Source organism: Xyrauchen texanus, chromosome 24 (genome assembly GCF_025860055.1).
Source record: "Xyrauchen texanus isolate HMW12.3.18 chromosome 24, RBS_HiC_50CHRs, whole genome shotgun sequence".
NCBI lineage: Eukaryota > Metazoa > Chordata > Actinopteri > Cypriniformes > Catostomidae > Xyrauchen > Xyrauchen texanus.
In genome coordinates this window covers 10046301-10063907 of record NC_068299.1, presented here as the reverse complement: position 1 = coordinate 10063907, position 17607 = coordinate 10046301, and the positions used below count along the sequence as shown (strand labels likewise).

The 17607-nt window shown below is 39.0% G+C and overlaps 1 protein-coding gene across 1 annotated transcript in view; it reads right to left on the bottom strand.

Annotated features, from left to right (window-relative positions):
• Positions 1 to 17607, bottom strand: part of syne2b (spectrin repeat containing, nuclear envelope 2b) — a 129238-nt gene that overhangs the window by 68984 nt on the left and 42647 nt on the right. The window contains 17 exon segments of the mRNA XM_052089472.1: positions 2 to 154; positions 2035 to 2139; positions 2230 to 2415; positions 2668 to 2805; positions 2914 to 3096; positions 4459 to 4599; positions 5985 to 6140; positions 9091 to 9250; positions 9799 to 10058; positions 10307 to 10507; positions 10689 to 10833; positions 11042 to 11376; positions 11506 to 13576; positions 13661 to 13932; positions 14090 to 14245; positions 14488 to 14646; positions 15452 to 17566. Coding sequence (XP_051945432.1) covers positions 2 to 154; positions 2035 to 2139; positions 2230 to 2415; positions 2668 to 2805; positions 2914 to 3096; positions 4459 to 4599; positions 5985 to 6140; positions 9091 to 9250; positions 9799 to 10058; positions 10307 to 10507; positions 10689 to 10833; positions 11042 to 11376; positions 11506 to 13576; positions 13661 to 13932; positions 14090 to 14245; positions 14488 to 14646; positions 15452 to 17566 — 6936 coding nt within the window.

Below are 17607 nucleotides of genomic sequence, written 5' to 3'. Positions count from 1 at the left end.
CCTGTTCTAGTTCTAGTAGTTGATTCTGTAGAAGTTCAGCTCTTTTGAACACCAGGAGTGTGTTTTCAGCTTTGTCAGGGAGACACAGACCCTCCGAACAGTTCAGGATTTTAGCTACAGTTCTTTTCATCAGGTCAATCCTGTCCTCTGTGGCCTGCAAACAAACACAAAGTAAAAACCCAGAGGAATCAGGTTTACACATATCAGTTTGTTTAAATGCAACAAAAAAAATGTGTCATTCCCTTTCAAATCACTTGTTTCATATTAATTCCAGGCATGTTCTTTACTGGCACTCATGTTAGGACTGCCAGACATCCCGTTTTTAAGTACATGAATGGATTAAACGATCCAATCACAATCACCTATCAATAGACGTCCAGTTAGTGAACTGAGTCCGTTTGAAAGAGAACACAGATGAAATTGTGGCTGGAAAAATGTAAAGGAAGCGTGCATGTACATTTAATGAGGATCTTCAACAAGAGTTTACATTTCTAAAAAGGAGTCACAGACAGAGCCTAGTAAAGTGAGGTGTGAGATTTGTGGAGCTCGCTTTTCCATTGCTCATGGAGGCCGCACCAACATCACGCAGCATGTTCATACAAAAAAGCATGTTGATGCTGCTAAAAGTAAGTGTTGTTAGCGATTGTTTTGTGAAGCAAAGTTCTGAATCTGACAAGGTGCATGCAAGTGAAGGACTTTTTGCTTATCGTTCTGTTGTACACAGACAGTTTTCGTTCGGCTAACTGCACTAAGAAATTTATCAAGAAATTATATGATACAAGATTTGTTTGTGTGCTCTCTTTAATTAATGCAGCTTGGACACTGGATAAATCTCAACTCAACAGTCATGAAGGCAATACTTTTTGTACGTCTTAATTTTGGACTGGACTGCTCTGCATTTTACGATAAACTCTTGAAAGACAAGCACACACTGAGACAAATTGCTGCCAGCGAAAAGTACAAGGTGACAACAGTTACAGATGCGGATGCACCTTCTACTTCACATTGATCTGCGCCTAGGTAAGGATACGTCAATTTCATTTTTTTCTGGGATGGGGCTGTCCCGTTTTCCACAAGGACGAATCCGGTCACCCTAACTCTTGTCAACTTGGTTAAAGGCATAGTTCACAATAAAAAAAAATTTATACTATAAATCTCCACTTTCACTTTTACATTCTTCTTCTTTTTTTTTTTGGCAATTCACATTCTCCTTGCATGTTTCCACCTACCGGGCAGGAGGAGAATTTATAGTAAAAAAATACATAAATATTGATATTTTTCTCCCCCACACCTATCATATCACTTCTTAAGAAATGGATTAAACCACTGGAGTCATACAGATAATTTTTCTGCTGCCTTTTTGACCTAGGATCTTCAGAGTTCTGGCCACCATTCACTTGCATTGAATGGACAAACAGAGCGGAGATATTCTTCTAAAAATCTTTGTTTGTCTTCTGGGATGACATAAGAGTAAATGATGAGAGAATTGTCTTTTTTGGGTGAACTATCCCTTTAACAAGTACACTAAGTTTTAATAATACTTTATTACGGGCTAAATGTTTTGATGTTGTGGAAATGAAAATCAAAACGTGTGAACTGTGGGACCATCGTAATAAAAATAAAAGAAGAAAATAAAATCATTTTCACACGTATTCAAATCGTTTATGTTTATATCACTTTTTCTTTAGATTATCCTAATTTAAATAATGTAATAATTTGTATGTCTATAATGGATTTACATATTTTAATATTGAAAGTCTGGGTCTGGGACAAGGCTAAAACAATCAAATCTACACATAAAATGCATTTGAAAAGTACCAAAAGTAAATTATGAAGGCCTAGTCAAAAGTTTCTCAGTACCCTTTAAATTTGACGTTCATGTAACAAAAAGAAAAAAAGTTGAAATCTGTAAAGGTAAAAATAAAATGTAACCCCTGTGATATAAAGTGCCTGAAGTTGAGGAAACACATATATGTTAAAATACTTGAATATACACATGATTTGGTTCTAATACCAAAACACAAACAGATTTACCTTGAGTTTGTCCTGGCTGATGTCCTCTGTGCTGGTAAGGGTAGATTTGATTTTGGCCACATCTCTCTCCATGACTTTCACCTCTGACTCAATGGCATCCACTTCCTTAACACACCACACATACAACAAACAGCTGTTGTTTAGTAAAATTCACCTTCTGTAGATGCATATAGAAAAGAATAGAATTGTACTCACTGCAGCTGCATGCTCAAGCTGAGAAATGGGTCGCATTAAGCTGTGTTGCATGTCTGCCACATGTCGATCAGCATTTGACAGCTGCTCCTCCAATGGACTGACATCAAACACATTTCCCATCTCTGTTAGCACATTGCCAAAACCCTTAAGAGTCCGTCTCATCTGAGCAGAATCATTCAGCACCATCTAAAACACACATACAGCTCTTCAGGACCTAGATTTTACATTGGACATCATCTAGCAACCCAACACAATACCAAACTCCTAACCTGTGCTTAATATATTTCACCAATATTTAATTTTTAAAAGTTAATGGGTCTGTTTATTTTGTTTTTCTAAATGCATAATCCAAATCAGAACAAACCTGCGGCCCATCAGTTGAGATGACTGAGCAAAATGATGCTTGTGAGCTTGTGTGTATGCTTGTGAGAATAATACCTGCAGTGTGTTCACATGGCTGTCCAGGCATCTGGCAGTGGTGTATGTATAGGGTGTGGTAAGCCAAGACCGAGCCTCTGAGATCCAGCTCTGTGAGCCCTTCACCATCTCTTGATGCTCTTCCAGCCAGTCACGGATCTACACAGAGACAACAATTTTTTAACAAACAGTTTGAAGTGGAAATCATTTAGAAAGCTTTGCTCTGCTAGGTTGCAGCAGAGCATCATGGGACACTTAGCAGTTGACCTTGCTGAAAAAGGCGGTCCTCTGTTCAGCCTGTTTGTTGAGGCGTGTGTGTGTCTGCTGAGCATTTGTCAGGTTTTCAGAGATCAGACGGGTCTCATCCGGATGCACCTCACTCACATCCTGTAGCTCCACCTCCACGGCAGTCAGATGAGTGTGTAAACTGTCCAGCTCGTCCCACACACGCTGCAGGGTTAAAGATAAAAGATTTAAGATTTAGGCCCTTTTTAACTTAAGATACCACAGTCGCTATTAGGGCTGAAACGATTAGACAACATTATCGACAACTTCGACAATAAAAAATTGTCAACAAAAATGTTCTATGTCGAATAGTCGTTTGATCTAATTTAATGTAACATGAGATCACTTTAAACTCTAATGATGAGAGCACTCGAGCCCTTGTCCCTAAAGCATGCATGCTTGCTGCAGCTAGATTATAATGTATTGGCTCGCGACTTATTGAATCATAATATATGTAACTATGCATTTCTTATCATGAAGAAAATTGGCAATAGGCAGATTTATTAATACTAGAGAGTTAGTTTTTTTGTGAGTTAAAGATGGATTGAAGTGAACAGAAAGGTGAGATAGGGTAGTCTTCACTGCAACAAAATATATTTTTGATTTGTTTTGGCTTGTTTTCCAGTATAAATATGTACAAATCTTTTTTTAGCAACTATACTGCAGAAGACAAAATTGTTACCTGAGAATGCCGCATATAAGATTATTTATACTTGCTTTTAGAGAATAGATCTTGAATAGAAATCTTTACTGCACTCGCAGAAGTATAACCAAGTAAAAAATACACTTATATACAAAATACACTTACTGTATATTTAAGATGCATTCTTTTAAAGCAAGTCTAAATATCTTATATATGTTGCTTCTCAATTTAAAGTATCTTGTTTTAAGTATTTTTTATAAATTTTAAATGGAAAACAAGACAAAAACACTTGATAACAATAGGATTTTTTGCAGTGAATTTCTTTACTGAATTAAACTTATAAAAAGTAGTTTTTCAGTTAATGTCTTTAGAGGTATTTTTAAAAGATTTTTTTTTCCTGAATAATCGCTGAATAATCGTTAGATTGATCGATTATCAAAATAATCGTTGTTGCAGCTCTAGTCTCTGTACCACTCTTTTCCATCTGTGGATATTTTTGGGGTGACAGCAAATGTTTTAAAAACAACTGGAGTTTAAACAACTTTAGAAAGAGCTTTTTGACAGCTCGCTGAATAATGTGTCATGTCGGGGTGTTTAATTGTAATACTATATTTTGATGTTTACTTACAAATGCAATTTAAATATTTTTCGAAAGATTTCCATTGGAGTTTTTAGATATATGTAGAGATTTGTATCTATAGAGATATATCACGACTATTTAGAAAGTTGCCATATTAAATTCATCTTTACCAGAAAAATGCATATAAAAATGGCACAGTATGTTTAAATGAAAATGTTTTGCAAATAATTTAATGTAAGACATCCCTGGAAAGAAATCTGGGTATTATTTGGGTTAAAAAACTTAACGTAAACTCATGTCTGACCTTCTGTGTGCTCTCTGCTTCAGTGAAGTTCAGGCTCTTCTGCTCTAACCAGCTCTGAACTGAACCTAGACCTGCTTTAATCTCTGAGATCTTTGCAGTGAGCCTGTGAAGTGGACCGCTCTTCTCCACAGCTGTCACTACCTGTGAGAGATGCATAAAAAAAAAATTGTCAACAAACTTTCATCAAAAGAATATGCTCACCTTTAAACAAATAATGGTGCATAACACACACACACACGCACATGTTGTTGCGGCTATCCTTATGAGGACTCTCCAAAGACATAATGATTTTTGTACGAACTATAAATTCTATGCCTTAGCCCTAACACTAACCCTAAACCAAACCCTCACAAAAAACTGCATTTTTACATTTTCAAAAAACATAGACAACCAGAACAAAAAGAAACCAAAAAGTCGCTGAGTTTCCTCGAGCAGTCAATTGAATATTCAGTGAGTCGGTCCACTCAGGCTGCAATATGAGTACCACAAAATAACCTACTCACTCCATTGACTTTATGAAGGACATCGCTTTCTGTGGGCATGTGAATGTTTTATGGCCATCCTTAGCATCTATTCTCAATTTTACCGGGAATATCAGTGCAAAAGCGAACTTCCATTGATGTAAGAGTTTCTTGCATTCCTTGAATCAATCACGTTTCTCTCTTGTCAAATTTGCAAAGTCTGGAAAAAAGAAAATGCTGTGGTTCTTCCAAAAAAGCCTTCCTTTACTTCTCGCCTCGCATAACACAAGATCTTCATCGGATGATCTCAGAAATTGGGCCAGAATTTGTCCAGAGCTCTGTGAGCTCGCTCAATTTCCAGTTAATGGCCTGTTATGCCAAGCAGATTCGTAAAGAGCCCATCCAGGAATTTCATCATATACTGACCCTCTTTGGCCTCAGGCATTCCGATGATTTGGACATTATTCCACCAGCTACGGTTCTCCATGTTCTCCAGCTTCTCCCAGACACGCTCAAAAATCACCTTGGTAGCAGATAATTCCCTCTCCGATGACTCAAGATAATCGATCTGTTTCTCGACATCCCCAAATCTTGTAACCACCTCAGGGAATTTCATCTCCAAAGCAATGATCGATCGATGTATTACAGCAAGATCCTCAAATTCAGCAATGACCTTCGTCAGCATTGCCAACATGTTCAGCATCTCTCGCCGATTTTCCCTAATTTCTCCGACCAAATCAGCTTCCTGGCTCGGGTCCTTCTTGGGGGTGTCAGCTTGAGCACGTAAGTGTCTTTTAATGTCTCCAGAGCCCGAAGATTTTGAATTGTTTGACATATTGTCCTCCTAGAACTGTTATGGAACAGAGTGTATCGAATCTCACCTGTTTATGTCATTAATTGTGTTAAAGCTAGCAAATTGCGCTAGCAAACTTGCTGGTGATCACAAGAGATGAACACCATGTCAATGTTAATATTCTGTCAATATTAAAATAATAATAAAATAACATTAAACCCATTAAAACATTAAAGTTGATCATATATAAAGATCTAAAAAATGCTTCAAACCTGTTCCTCCACTTCCTGTAATGAGTGAGAGACCTCCTGTAATACTCCTTCGATCTCCTGGGGAACCAGCTTGTTTCTGTCAGAGTACATCATCTTCAAGCCTTCTGAGATCCGCTGCAGAATGGCATTCTTGGTAAATAGCTGTGAGTGAACCTCCTGTTTAGAAAAGAGGGGCATTACTCATCAATTAGGCTACATTAGTAATAAGTACATCTGTGTCCTCCACAAATAATAATTTTCCATTTGATCTACTGCATTTCAAAAATACTTTTCGGTACAAGTGTTTTTCCCCTAAACACAACAAATTGAAATGTCATAAACAAGATTAGCAAAGGTTCCAATTTGTTTGGCTACACTGAGTCAGAGCGCATTCGCTATGAGAGCACAGAGCAACACACAAAACATCTGAAAGAGTCTAAAAAGAACTGAACTTGTGTATTAAGTGATGAAAAGAAGTCTTTTAAAAATCTAGTTTGAAATGCACAAGCTAATTTCTTGGAAATGTTTATTTTGTATTCATGTTAGAAAATAATTTTAAATACTTTTTCATCATCATCGAAAAAAAAGAAAAAAAAGAAAGGCTTTAATTTCTTTTGAGGCTCTAAAAGAAAAAAAAAAGAAAAATCACACACACAAAAAAGTGGTGTGCCCATTAGGTAAAAAGTCACGTGGTCACGTGTGTGTCTGTGTGTTTATGTTTGTTTAAGTTGATTTATGTCATTAAAGTTATGTTGTCTGTTCTGCCGGTTTCCGCCTCCTCCTTGCCCATCCTTGAACCTCGTTACATGAATATACCATAAATATAATATTAAGTGTTGACATGAACTTGAACTAATCTTGACATGTCATAAAAGTATCAATTACTGTATCTGTTTTTTTTTTTAACTAATTATTGACCTTGATACATTGTCATGAGGTTCCACAGGTGTCCGATCTGTGATATAATTTCCTGTTTTATGCTTTTTTGTCACAACAAAACTGCTTCCCTTTTTAAGAAATATTAATCAAAGAACTACACAAAGAACATATCAAACCTTCAGTTGAGAATTTCAGTCTTTTACATTACAATCTCAGGATGTTTATACATTGGCGTTTTCTACTTTATGCCCCAAAAGAAGATACAAAAAAGTCATTTTAATTAAGAAATTGAAAACATGTTAATCATAGAGGAGGTGTACTCAAGTCTGTATGAATTGCATGTTTTCCTCCACATTTCGTTTCTTCTTTCTACAGCATAACACAAATCAGCACAGGTTTTGATTTGCTTTATAAAAGGAGTTTCCTTAAAATGCAATTTTACAGTGAAGACGCTAGGAATCTCTATTTTGAGATACAAAATAATACAAAAGGTACAATGAAGAAAACACTTACATTTATAGAAACATTGCAAACCACACGGAAATTGGACAGATGCACAGCACGACTGTGATATTCTGTCTATGCACAACACCACTTCATATCAGTATTTCCCATTACTTTCTAACACAAACTGTCTCGCTGTGAGACCCAGGCATTGATCATGTTGTTTGTCCCTTAAGACTCAAGAAAACCCAATTTGAACACAAGCTTCTCTTTCTCTTTTTTCACAATCGCTCCTTCAACCCTCTTAACCTCTCCGGCTCCAGTCAGTGAGATAAAGCCTCTAACCCCTTTTTATATTATAATGAGCAATTCAACACTGAAAGGAAAGCTGCATGAAGAAGATCCCACAATTACTAAAAACCCACAGGAGTCAGGAAGGTCCAAGTATGACAAAGACTCAGATTATCCTATTTATCAATAGATTGTGCATGTTTGCATGATTTACAAACATGTTTTGTATGATCTCTTCCATTGATCTTCTTTATATTTGTATTGCTTGAACACATGACAATATTATATGGGAAACACTGAAACCAAGTGAATTGAAAGAGGGGGTGATTATGCATGTATGAGAGGGAGAAAGAGAGGGCAAGTGTGTGTTAGCTGACATCATGATTGGCCTCGGGATCCTTTTACAAGGTAGGACAAGGTGTGTGTGTGTGTGTGGGGGGGAAAATCTGAATCAAATGTGTGTGTGTGTGTGTGTGTGTGTGTGTGTGTGTGTGTGTGTGTGTGTGTGTGTGTGTGTGTGTGTGTGTTAAAAAGAAAGAGTGAAAGAGATTGAAAGAGATTGTCTGGAATGACTCCGCTATTTATCCAGAACAATAAAACAGAGCCCTCTTTCATCTGTGTGTGTGTGTGTGTGTGTGTGTGTGTGTGTGTCAAAGAGGTAATGAGAGTGAGAGAGAGAGTGAGAGAGAGGTTGGGGTTGGGGACTGTATTTATAAAATGGTATAACAAAAAAAACTCCAGATTGGAGGTTTATTCAGTCTAATGGTTCGATTGACTACAGAACATCATATTCAGCCTAAACAGTTACTCTCTCTCTCTCTGTCTCTCTCTCTCTCCCTCTCACACACACACACACACACACACACACACACACACACACACACACACACACACACACACACACTAAAACCAGTACAGCCTTTGAGCTATGAAACCTAAGATTAAACGGCACTGTAAGCAGTGCTGTTAACCCAGACACATATTTTAAAACAGCATTCAATAATCTTTCACTGTCTTTCATTCTATTACTGTTTATTAATTTGCACAGTATAGTATATTGCAGGGAACGTCTGCACTTTTGTATCTGTTACAGTATGTCATGAGACCTGTCACAAATATCCAAGAAAAGTAATCTTAATCTTAAAGCTTGAATTAAGTTCTGTGAGGCAATACGAATTCAGCATCTCCATATTTTACGCAGGTACCTTTTACATATTTATTTGGTCTAGGGCAGAGATAAAGATATTTGCTTGGTACAGTTTGGGACATGCACAGCATTGAAAGACTTTAAATCTGTGTTTGGGATTCTAGTGTATTTAAAAAGTATTTTTCTTAACCAGCAAGTCTTCCTTCATCAAAAACTATGATGGTCAACCAGTTTTGACAGCTATAGGTTTTTCTGGTGAATATCATAACAATGCTTGCCCACCAGCTAGATCAGCATCAAACCAGACTGGACCAACATGGGAATTCATGTTTGCTTAAATGTGTTTTTAGCATGGAAGTGACTGACCTGCAGCTGTTTCTTGCTAGGCTCATGCTCCAGTACAGAGAGTAGAGAAACGGCAGCATCCAACCATTCTCTGACCCCCTGTAGCTGCTCCTGTACCTGCTCCCTCTCCTCCACCTCTGCTCTCACTGAGCTCTGACCCTGAGTGCTCCGCTCCTTCAGACTGCAGGAAACACAAGTAAATGGACACGTTTATCCTTTAAATCAATGTGAGCAGGTAAGCTGTTGTTCTGGTAAAGCAGTAGAGCAAATCGATTGGAACGAATAGAGATATTTAAATTGTTTGCATAACAGTAAATTATGACAAATTTCTTTTGGGTGAACTATCCCTTAAAGAGAGTACAAAAACAACCCACATTTAAAATTGTTGTATGTTCTCTTTCAGTGTAATTTAAAAATGCAAAAGCTTGTTCAGATGAGATTGTGCTTGATTTGTATGTTCTGAGTTTGCATAACTGTATGCATTTGTTTGGCCTCTCTGGGTTGGGAAGCTGGCATCCAATGTTGACTCAGTAAAAGCCCAGTGATATGGAACTTATGTGTGGACTGCTAGGAAAAGCAATCCTCAATTAGCAATATTACTCCATATGCCTTTTGAGCAAGCCCTAATTAAAATAACAATGGATGACATTTTAAATGATTAGCCAATCAAATGAAGGAAAGAAAAGCAAAAAAACAACCAGTCACCAATAGGCTAAGTAGATTTCTGACCTGTGGTAACGCTCCTGCAGGGCTCGAAGCTCTTGGCACAGTGCAATGGGAGGGGCTTGTTCCAGATGGGAGGGTACACCCAGCAACCTAGCAGCTCTTAATTCCAATGTGGAGAGAGCTCTTTGTTCACAGTCCAGGCTGTCCTGGTACTTGGACCAGAACAGCAGTAGTTCCTGCAGCTTGTCACCAGTCATATTCTCTCTGCTGCTGTCAGGAAGTTCTGCCTCTACCTGCTCCAACACAGTGATTGCCTGCTCCACCTGCGGAATGAAAGTGACAAAAAACAAGCTCAGTTCCTCTAACAACTGTCTGTCAAATATGCACAGTACAAGGATTCATCCAGAATAAGAATGCCTAATTAGAAAATGTCATCTACATGCTGTCAGTTTTGTAAGATTTATGTAAGATTTATTGCTAATTCCATATGCATGTTGATGAAGTAAAATACTGAAAGATCTAATCAAAGTGATATTAACATATCGCCTTCACTTTTAGGCATGGCGCTTACACTCTTTGTGACATCACTCCATTCTTCTTCCATTTGCTCTGAGCGTGTCTGCAGATAATTGGCACAACGCTGCAATCTTGCCACCTGCTCCCAGAGGGCGCTCACTGCATCCTCCCTGTTGGCTCTGCAGCCATGTAAGAGGCACCACTCTCTCAGATCCTCCAGTCTCCCAGGAAGCATCTCAACCTCTTCCACTAGAGCCTAAAAAGAAGAAAAATATGTTTTACAAGCCTACTGTAAAAATATATGCTCTTACCATATTATTTGGCAAATGATACAGATACATGCATAACACAAAATATTTTTAGGTTAAGGAGGGCGCTAATGTATACAAATCGTTCCAATATCATTCCATTAAACAAAAGGTTTTATGTCCCCTTACCTTGAGTTTCTGTTGCAGGTCTTTGCAGTCTTTGTGTGAAGTAATTTTATTGAACGCACATTGTGATAGCAATGTTTCTGAGTCCCTCACTTGCTGACACAGCTCTTCATAACATTTACGAGAAGATTTCTGGCACTCAACACACCTTGTGATGGACAAGGTACAACAACCAGATTATCAGTAAAACTGGTTTATATTTCCATATTGGGTATTTATAATTTGTAAATTTAAACTCAAGTACCCAGAGTAAAAAATACAGACCATTACTTCAGTAGTCAACATTTCTAAGCAAAAATAAATAAAAATGAACAAATGAGATTGTTATTATGTAAATAAGGTTTTATTATGTTTACCTCCCCAGAGTTTCCAGTTGTATTTGGCCCTGGGCCTTGAGGGTCGACAGTCTGACCAAGAGCTGGGCTAGAACCTCTGTCTGGAGAAACTCAATTTTCTGTGGCTTGAAACAGGGATGCTGTGGGGCCTGAGTTTGGAGCTGTGAAACATGGGACTGGAACTCAGTGTCTAGGGTTGATAAAGCTTGTTGAGTGTCTTTGAGTCTTTCTAAACAGCTTCTAGCAGAGCAGATTGAGGGAAGGAGGACCAACGCAGCTCTTTGGAGGAACCTAATGGTGTTAATCACTGCCTTGGTGTAGTTTCTTAACAGTCCCTTGGCTTCAGTTAGGCTCACCTGGAAAGATAAAAACAGTTTCAAACAAATCCTGATTTGGTATGTTTGAATGCAGACATCTAATCAGGATTCTATGTATGATGTCTCTATACTGTACTTTTGAGCCAAGATGAAAAACAGTAAACTCACCATTCTTTGATCACACTTTTCCAAAACCATATCCTTCAAGCAAGTAAGCTGTTTGGAGTCTTCTGGCCTCTGTTCACACTGACCTCCGACCCTTTTGTCAAGAATCTCAAGCACTCGAGTTCTGGATTCTATGTGCTTTCTAAGCAGAAGAAACCTTCTCAGTTCTTTTTCTAGTACTTCCTCTTTTGGTTCAATATCACAAGGCTTTTCCAATTCCTCATTGGTCTCTTTGAGGAACATCTGGAGACCTCTCTGTTCTGATGGGTAATGAACGTGTTTCAGTAGATCCCATTCCACTATCTGAAGATTTTTGTGCACTGCCAATTCCTGAGTATTGAGATTTTCCAGAATTTGTTTAAGTCTTTCCTGCTCTGCAGAGAGCTGAGATGGATAAAGATCTGCTTTGATATCCTGAAGCTGATCTTCTGTTTCCAAACACAAGAGAGTTATTAAAGGGATTTGAGTCAGTAGGACCTGACAGGCTCTGTAGCGTCCCTCTTGGTTGATGCTCTCATCTTTGGTCCTTGGTATCTGAGCCTCAACTTCTTCCTTGAGATCTTGAACGTGCTGACTAAGGTTCAAGTACCTTTCATGAGCTTGTGCTTTGAGATCCAAATCATTAATTTTGTGATGCAGTTCAGTAATGACACATAACAGCTCTCTTCTCTTGTCCTCTAAACAGGGATTGACTTGGTCAACCAGAGATTTGTGTTCCACAATCATCTGTTTGATGGGCTCGATGGTGGACAGAGTCTCCTTGGTAACAGGGAACCTGTGTCTTTTTATATCAACCAGCATTTGTCTCAGACTCTCCTCAAGCGATGATACTTTTCTCTGAGAGGATTCTTGGTTCTGTATGACATCCATAACTTTCTGGCAACAAGCTTTCTCATAGTTGACAATATTCTTGATGTCCTCTTGTATTTTGGTGAGTTTCTCATTCAACTGAGTATTCTCGGAGACACTTAGCCCGGAGGCAATATCTCTGCTTTTCATTAGAAGTGCTTCAAGTACAGCAGACTGCATTTCAGCCTCTCCAAGTGAGTCCTGGATCTGCCTCAACTTGCAATCCAGGTCTGCCCCACACAAACTTTTATAATCCTCTCTCCTCAAACCCTCCCTCTGGAAATGTCCAACCACCCAAGAATCAATATATGCTATTTGCTCTGACATATTCTCCCGAGTCTGAAGCCCTGACTCCATCTCGTGAACCGCCTTGGCCAGTTTTCCTGCTGTCGATTTAGACAAATCTTTAAGAGTCTTCAAAGATGAGGTCACCATAAGAACATCAGACTCTTCTAGGTCAGGTATCAGCTTGGTGACTTCCTCAACCAAAGCCTTCAATTGGGTTTGCATGGAGCTCATCTCTGACTGCAAATTCTTCAAAACTTTAATCTGTCGATGGACCTCTTCTGGAAGCAAAGACAGTTTCATCTGCTGTCTTTCAATTTCAAATTCTGTCTGCTTGGCCCACGCCAGTGCATCTGTCATCACCTTTACAATTTTACTTAATGTTGGGTTTCTGCTGGTAGGGGTTGCAGCGGTTAACTGTTCACCGATTTGATCCATCTGTTCTTTGATGTTCTGAAGGTCTCGCTCAATGCTCGATGTCGCTGCCTGAAACTGGAAAACTTGGGCAAGAGCCTCGGCGGTCTGCTGAAGATTAATGTGTTGTTTTTGGGTGAAAGCGAGATCAGCATTTATATTCATAACTTCTTGAACTCTCTTGCTGTCCCATACAGCCATTGAGGATTTTGATGCATTCAAGGTCTTCTTGATGTTCTCTAAATGGTCTTTTAAAGCACTGACCTCTTGAAAAAGGGTGGCACTTTCTTTGGCATAAGCATTGACCCTGTAAATAGCCATCTCTGCATCCCTCTCCAGCACCCTCCACTGGCCCTGTAAGTTGTTTTGCTGTATTTCTGCCACTTGTCTCTCAGGCAGACTGAGGTAGGGGGATAGTTTTGCAAGAGTCTGAATCAGCTCACCAAGACCTGTCCTTTCCTGCTCCATGTTTCTCAAGAAAGAGCGTAGCCTCTCTTCCTCAACACAACTGCCCTCAGCTGGAGATCTGCAGATATACAAGAAACATTTAAGGGTCTTTCCTATCTAACAACCTATACTTTTGTGTTCTGTAGTAGTCACAAGAACTTACGTCCTTATTGCCTCCTGCTCGATTTGGAGTCTCACCAGAGTAGCTTTGACGTTCTGTGTCTGTCTGTCAAAATCTGCAACCATCTGTAGTTGAGCTTCCTTGGAATGGACAGCACTTTCTGAATCCCACAATGCTGCACTCCACTGAGCACTCAGCTGTTGCATGGCCTCAGTGTCATAGACTGTGCCATTAGTGATGGGGCAAATGTCCCCATAAACCTCATCTTGCTTAGACATCATTGACACCTGTCTCTGGGCACACCTTCTATATTCCTAAAACAATATTAATACAATATGATTCAATAAAAATTTGTATTCAGTTTATTGCATTCAGTTCAACAATATTGAATGATATTTGAAAAATCAGTAACAATACAATTTAATGTCAGTAGGCTGATAAAAAAGATAACAAAAATTGAGGTTTACCCACCTCAGCCTTCTCTAGCTGTTTGGCCATCTCTGTGGAGTTCAGAGCAGCTGGATGATTCCGAAGGTCCAATAAATTGAACACTAGTCTTTTTAATCGAGTTTCGAGAACAGCACTGGACGTGTCCAGAATTTTCAAGAAACTTTCATGTGGCATACCCTTGAAAAATAATACAGGATAATAATGTGTGCATTAAGTGTGCAAAAAAATCTGTGGATTATCAGCATAATAACTATGTGGGTAAAAAGCTTTCTTTGCTTATGTGGTCGTTCATTTTCCAATAAAACCATTCTAAAAAGTTTATTAACAGCTGACAAACTTTATAGTGGAAATGTTTTAACACCATTAAAATCATTTAAACAATTCAGAATTGATATTTTAGTGGATATATTAAACAATACCTCCATGAGCACACTTTTTGGTCCCTTTTCAGTCTTTTGTTTGATCTCCAAGAAGATATCCTTCATTGTAGGTCCTAGTGGCTCCTCCTCTTCCTCTACTGGACTCTCAATAATTTCAGTGGTAAGACCAAACTGGGTGGACACACTTACAACTTGATCCTGTGTTGGCAACAGTTAAGAAATAGCAGTGTAAGCTTTTGGCAACATCACTGAACTAACAACTACTGTAGCAACTTTAATATCACTCAGTGGATAAAAAAGTATCAAATCCAAAACTGAGATACTACAACAGTAATTAAACAATTCCATGAGAAAGTTGTAGTTACAGCAAGCTCATCATGGTTAAAAAACACAACATAAACTATGAAAGCCATTACATACATGCACAGTGCCATAAGGAAGAGATGAGGGAACACAAACAAAATTATTAATGCCTTCTTTGTGAGCTCATGACATCAAACCATTTGAAAACACAAAGAACAGTCACTATTTGTTGCTGCAGGGCAGTAATGGCTGTTTACATAGAGCTGAATATTATGGGTTTTTATCTGTGTTATGCACCCAGAGTGATATCAACATATGCAAATACAAATAGGATGGTCATTCAGGATAACAGAAACTTGGTTAGAAAATTGCTAGTTCTGTCAGTTTTAAGGCCTAATGTGTTAGCTGCAACGCAACTGGTCACAATTTGAATGTTGCAACATAACAAATGATTAATTTCACCCTACAAGGCCAAAACAAATAAAAAAAATAAAAATCCAAACAGTACTAAGAAAGTTTTATTTTGTCCTCCTTAATGTTCTCTCTCTTAAATCCTTAATGACTTGGTGAAAGGAAAAAGAGACACTAAACTCATCCTCAATTGAAGCTCTAAAATGGAAAAAATCCAACATACAGACACCACACAATCATGCATTATTCACGTTTGTATCTTTGGTGGAATCATGCACATTAAAGTTACCTGCATCCCACTGATGCCCCCAGTTTGACTTAATATAACTGTGTATTCTGGGACCAAGATAACAGAGTCCTGCTCCTCTTCTAGTTGTTCCTGACCAACCAATGGCTTCCTGTCATGATCCTCTTTATCTTCCTGTATGGTTACTGGTTTAACATCAGACTCCTCCTCCATTGTTGCACAGAATGAAACCTTTATATTCTCTGAAATTTCTTTGTCAATGGTTTGTGGCACTTTATCTTTCTTTCGCTTAGTTGGTGGAGTTAGTTGGGAGAGATGCTCCTTAAATTCATTTTTAGAAGTGACAGAAACCATCTCAGTCTCTGCTTGACTGTCTTTTCGCCTCAGAGGCGGAGTTGGTTTAACTATGCTCTTTTCTTCTTGCAAATTCACAGCATCTGCTCCTAATTCTTTATCAACTTTTCTATCTTTTCTTCTGGTTGGTGGTGTAGGTTTTACAAAGTTCTCCCTTTCTTCTTGGGTTTTGCAAAGTGCCAAAGTCACATCACTTTCTGCTTGACTAATTTTGCGTCTAACAGGTGGGGTTGGTTTAACAGTAGGCCTACGCTCTTCTCCAACTTTCTGTTCACTGGTTTGCTGATCATCAATTTTTCTTAATTCAGCAGTGTGAAAAACTTTATCACTCTCTCGATTATCTTTACGTCTTCTTGCTGGTGGTGTTGGTTGGGTCTCCAGACTGAGTGAAAATCCTTGATCTTCTCCTTTCACTTTACGTCTTCTTGCTGGTGGTGTTGATTGGGTCTCCAGACTGAGTGAAAATCTTTGATCTTCTCCTTTCACTTTACGTCGTCTTGCTGGTGGTGTTGGTTGGGTCTCCATATCAAGCGATCTTTGGTCTTCTTTCTCTTTACGTCGTCTTGCTGGTGGTGTTGGTTGGATCTCAAGATCAAGCGATCTTTGGTCTTCTTTCTCTTTACGTCGTCTTGCTGGTGGTGTTGGTAGGGTCTCAAGATCAAGCGATCTTAGGTCTTCTTTCTCTTTACGTCGTCTTGCTGGTGGTGTTGGTTGGATCTCAAGATCAAGCGATCTTTGGTCTTCTTTCTCTTTACGTCGTCTTGCTGGTGGTGTTTGTTGGGTCTCAAGATCAAGCGATCTTAGGTCTTCTTTCTCTTTACGTCGTCTTGCTGGTGGTGTTGGTTGGGTCTCAAGATCAAGCGATCTTTGGTCTTCTTTCTCTTTACGTCGTCTTGCTGGTGGTGTTGGTTGGGTCTCAAGATCAAGCGATCTTTGGTCTTCTTTCTCTTTACGTCGTCTTGCTGGTGGTGTTGGTTGGATCTCAAGATCAAGCGATCTTTGGTCTTCTTTCTCTTTACGTCGTCTTGCTGGTGGTGTTGGTTGGGTCACAAGATCAAGTGATCTTAAGTCTTCTTTCTCTTTACGTCGTCTTGCTGGTGGTGTTGGTTGGGTATCAAGATCAAGCGATCTTTGGTCTTCTTTCTCTTTACGTCGTCTTGCTAGTGGTGTTGGTTGGGTCTCCAGATTAAGCGAAAGCCTTTCACTTCCCAGTATCTCGTTATGACTTCTGCTAGGTGGGGTGGGAAGGACTTCTTGACGTGTCTGTGATTCAAAGTTTAGAGACAACCTGTCACCTTTACATTGTCTGGTTGGAGGTGTTGGTGTGACACCCACTTTGTCAAACTGAACCTTGCTTTCACCATCATTCCATCTTCTGACTGGTGGCGTAGGTCTAGGTTCAATTTCTACATACAGCTCTTTACCAACTGATAAGGTATTCTTAGACTCTTTCTCCACAATAATATGCATGGTGTCTCCATAGTCTTGTTTTTCTACTGGTGTTGATGACACATCCACCTCAGTTTCGCCCTCTTTTCGTTGCCTTTCTGATGGTGTTGGTTTAGGTTCATGTTCCATGAATTGTGCTTTACCACCTGATAGGATCGTTTTCAACTCTTTCTGCTCAATGATATGCATAGAGTCTTTATCTTCAGGTTTCTCCTTAGGTGTTGATAAGACATCCATCTTGTCTGATTGGACATTAGTTTCACTCTCATTCGGCCACTTGACTGGTGGCATAAGTTTATGTTGAGCTTCTATGGATAGTGCTTTATCAACTGATAGGTTCTTCTTTGACTCTTCCTCCTCAATTATAAGCACGGTGCCTCTAACTTCAGGTTTTT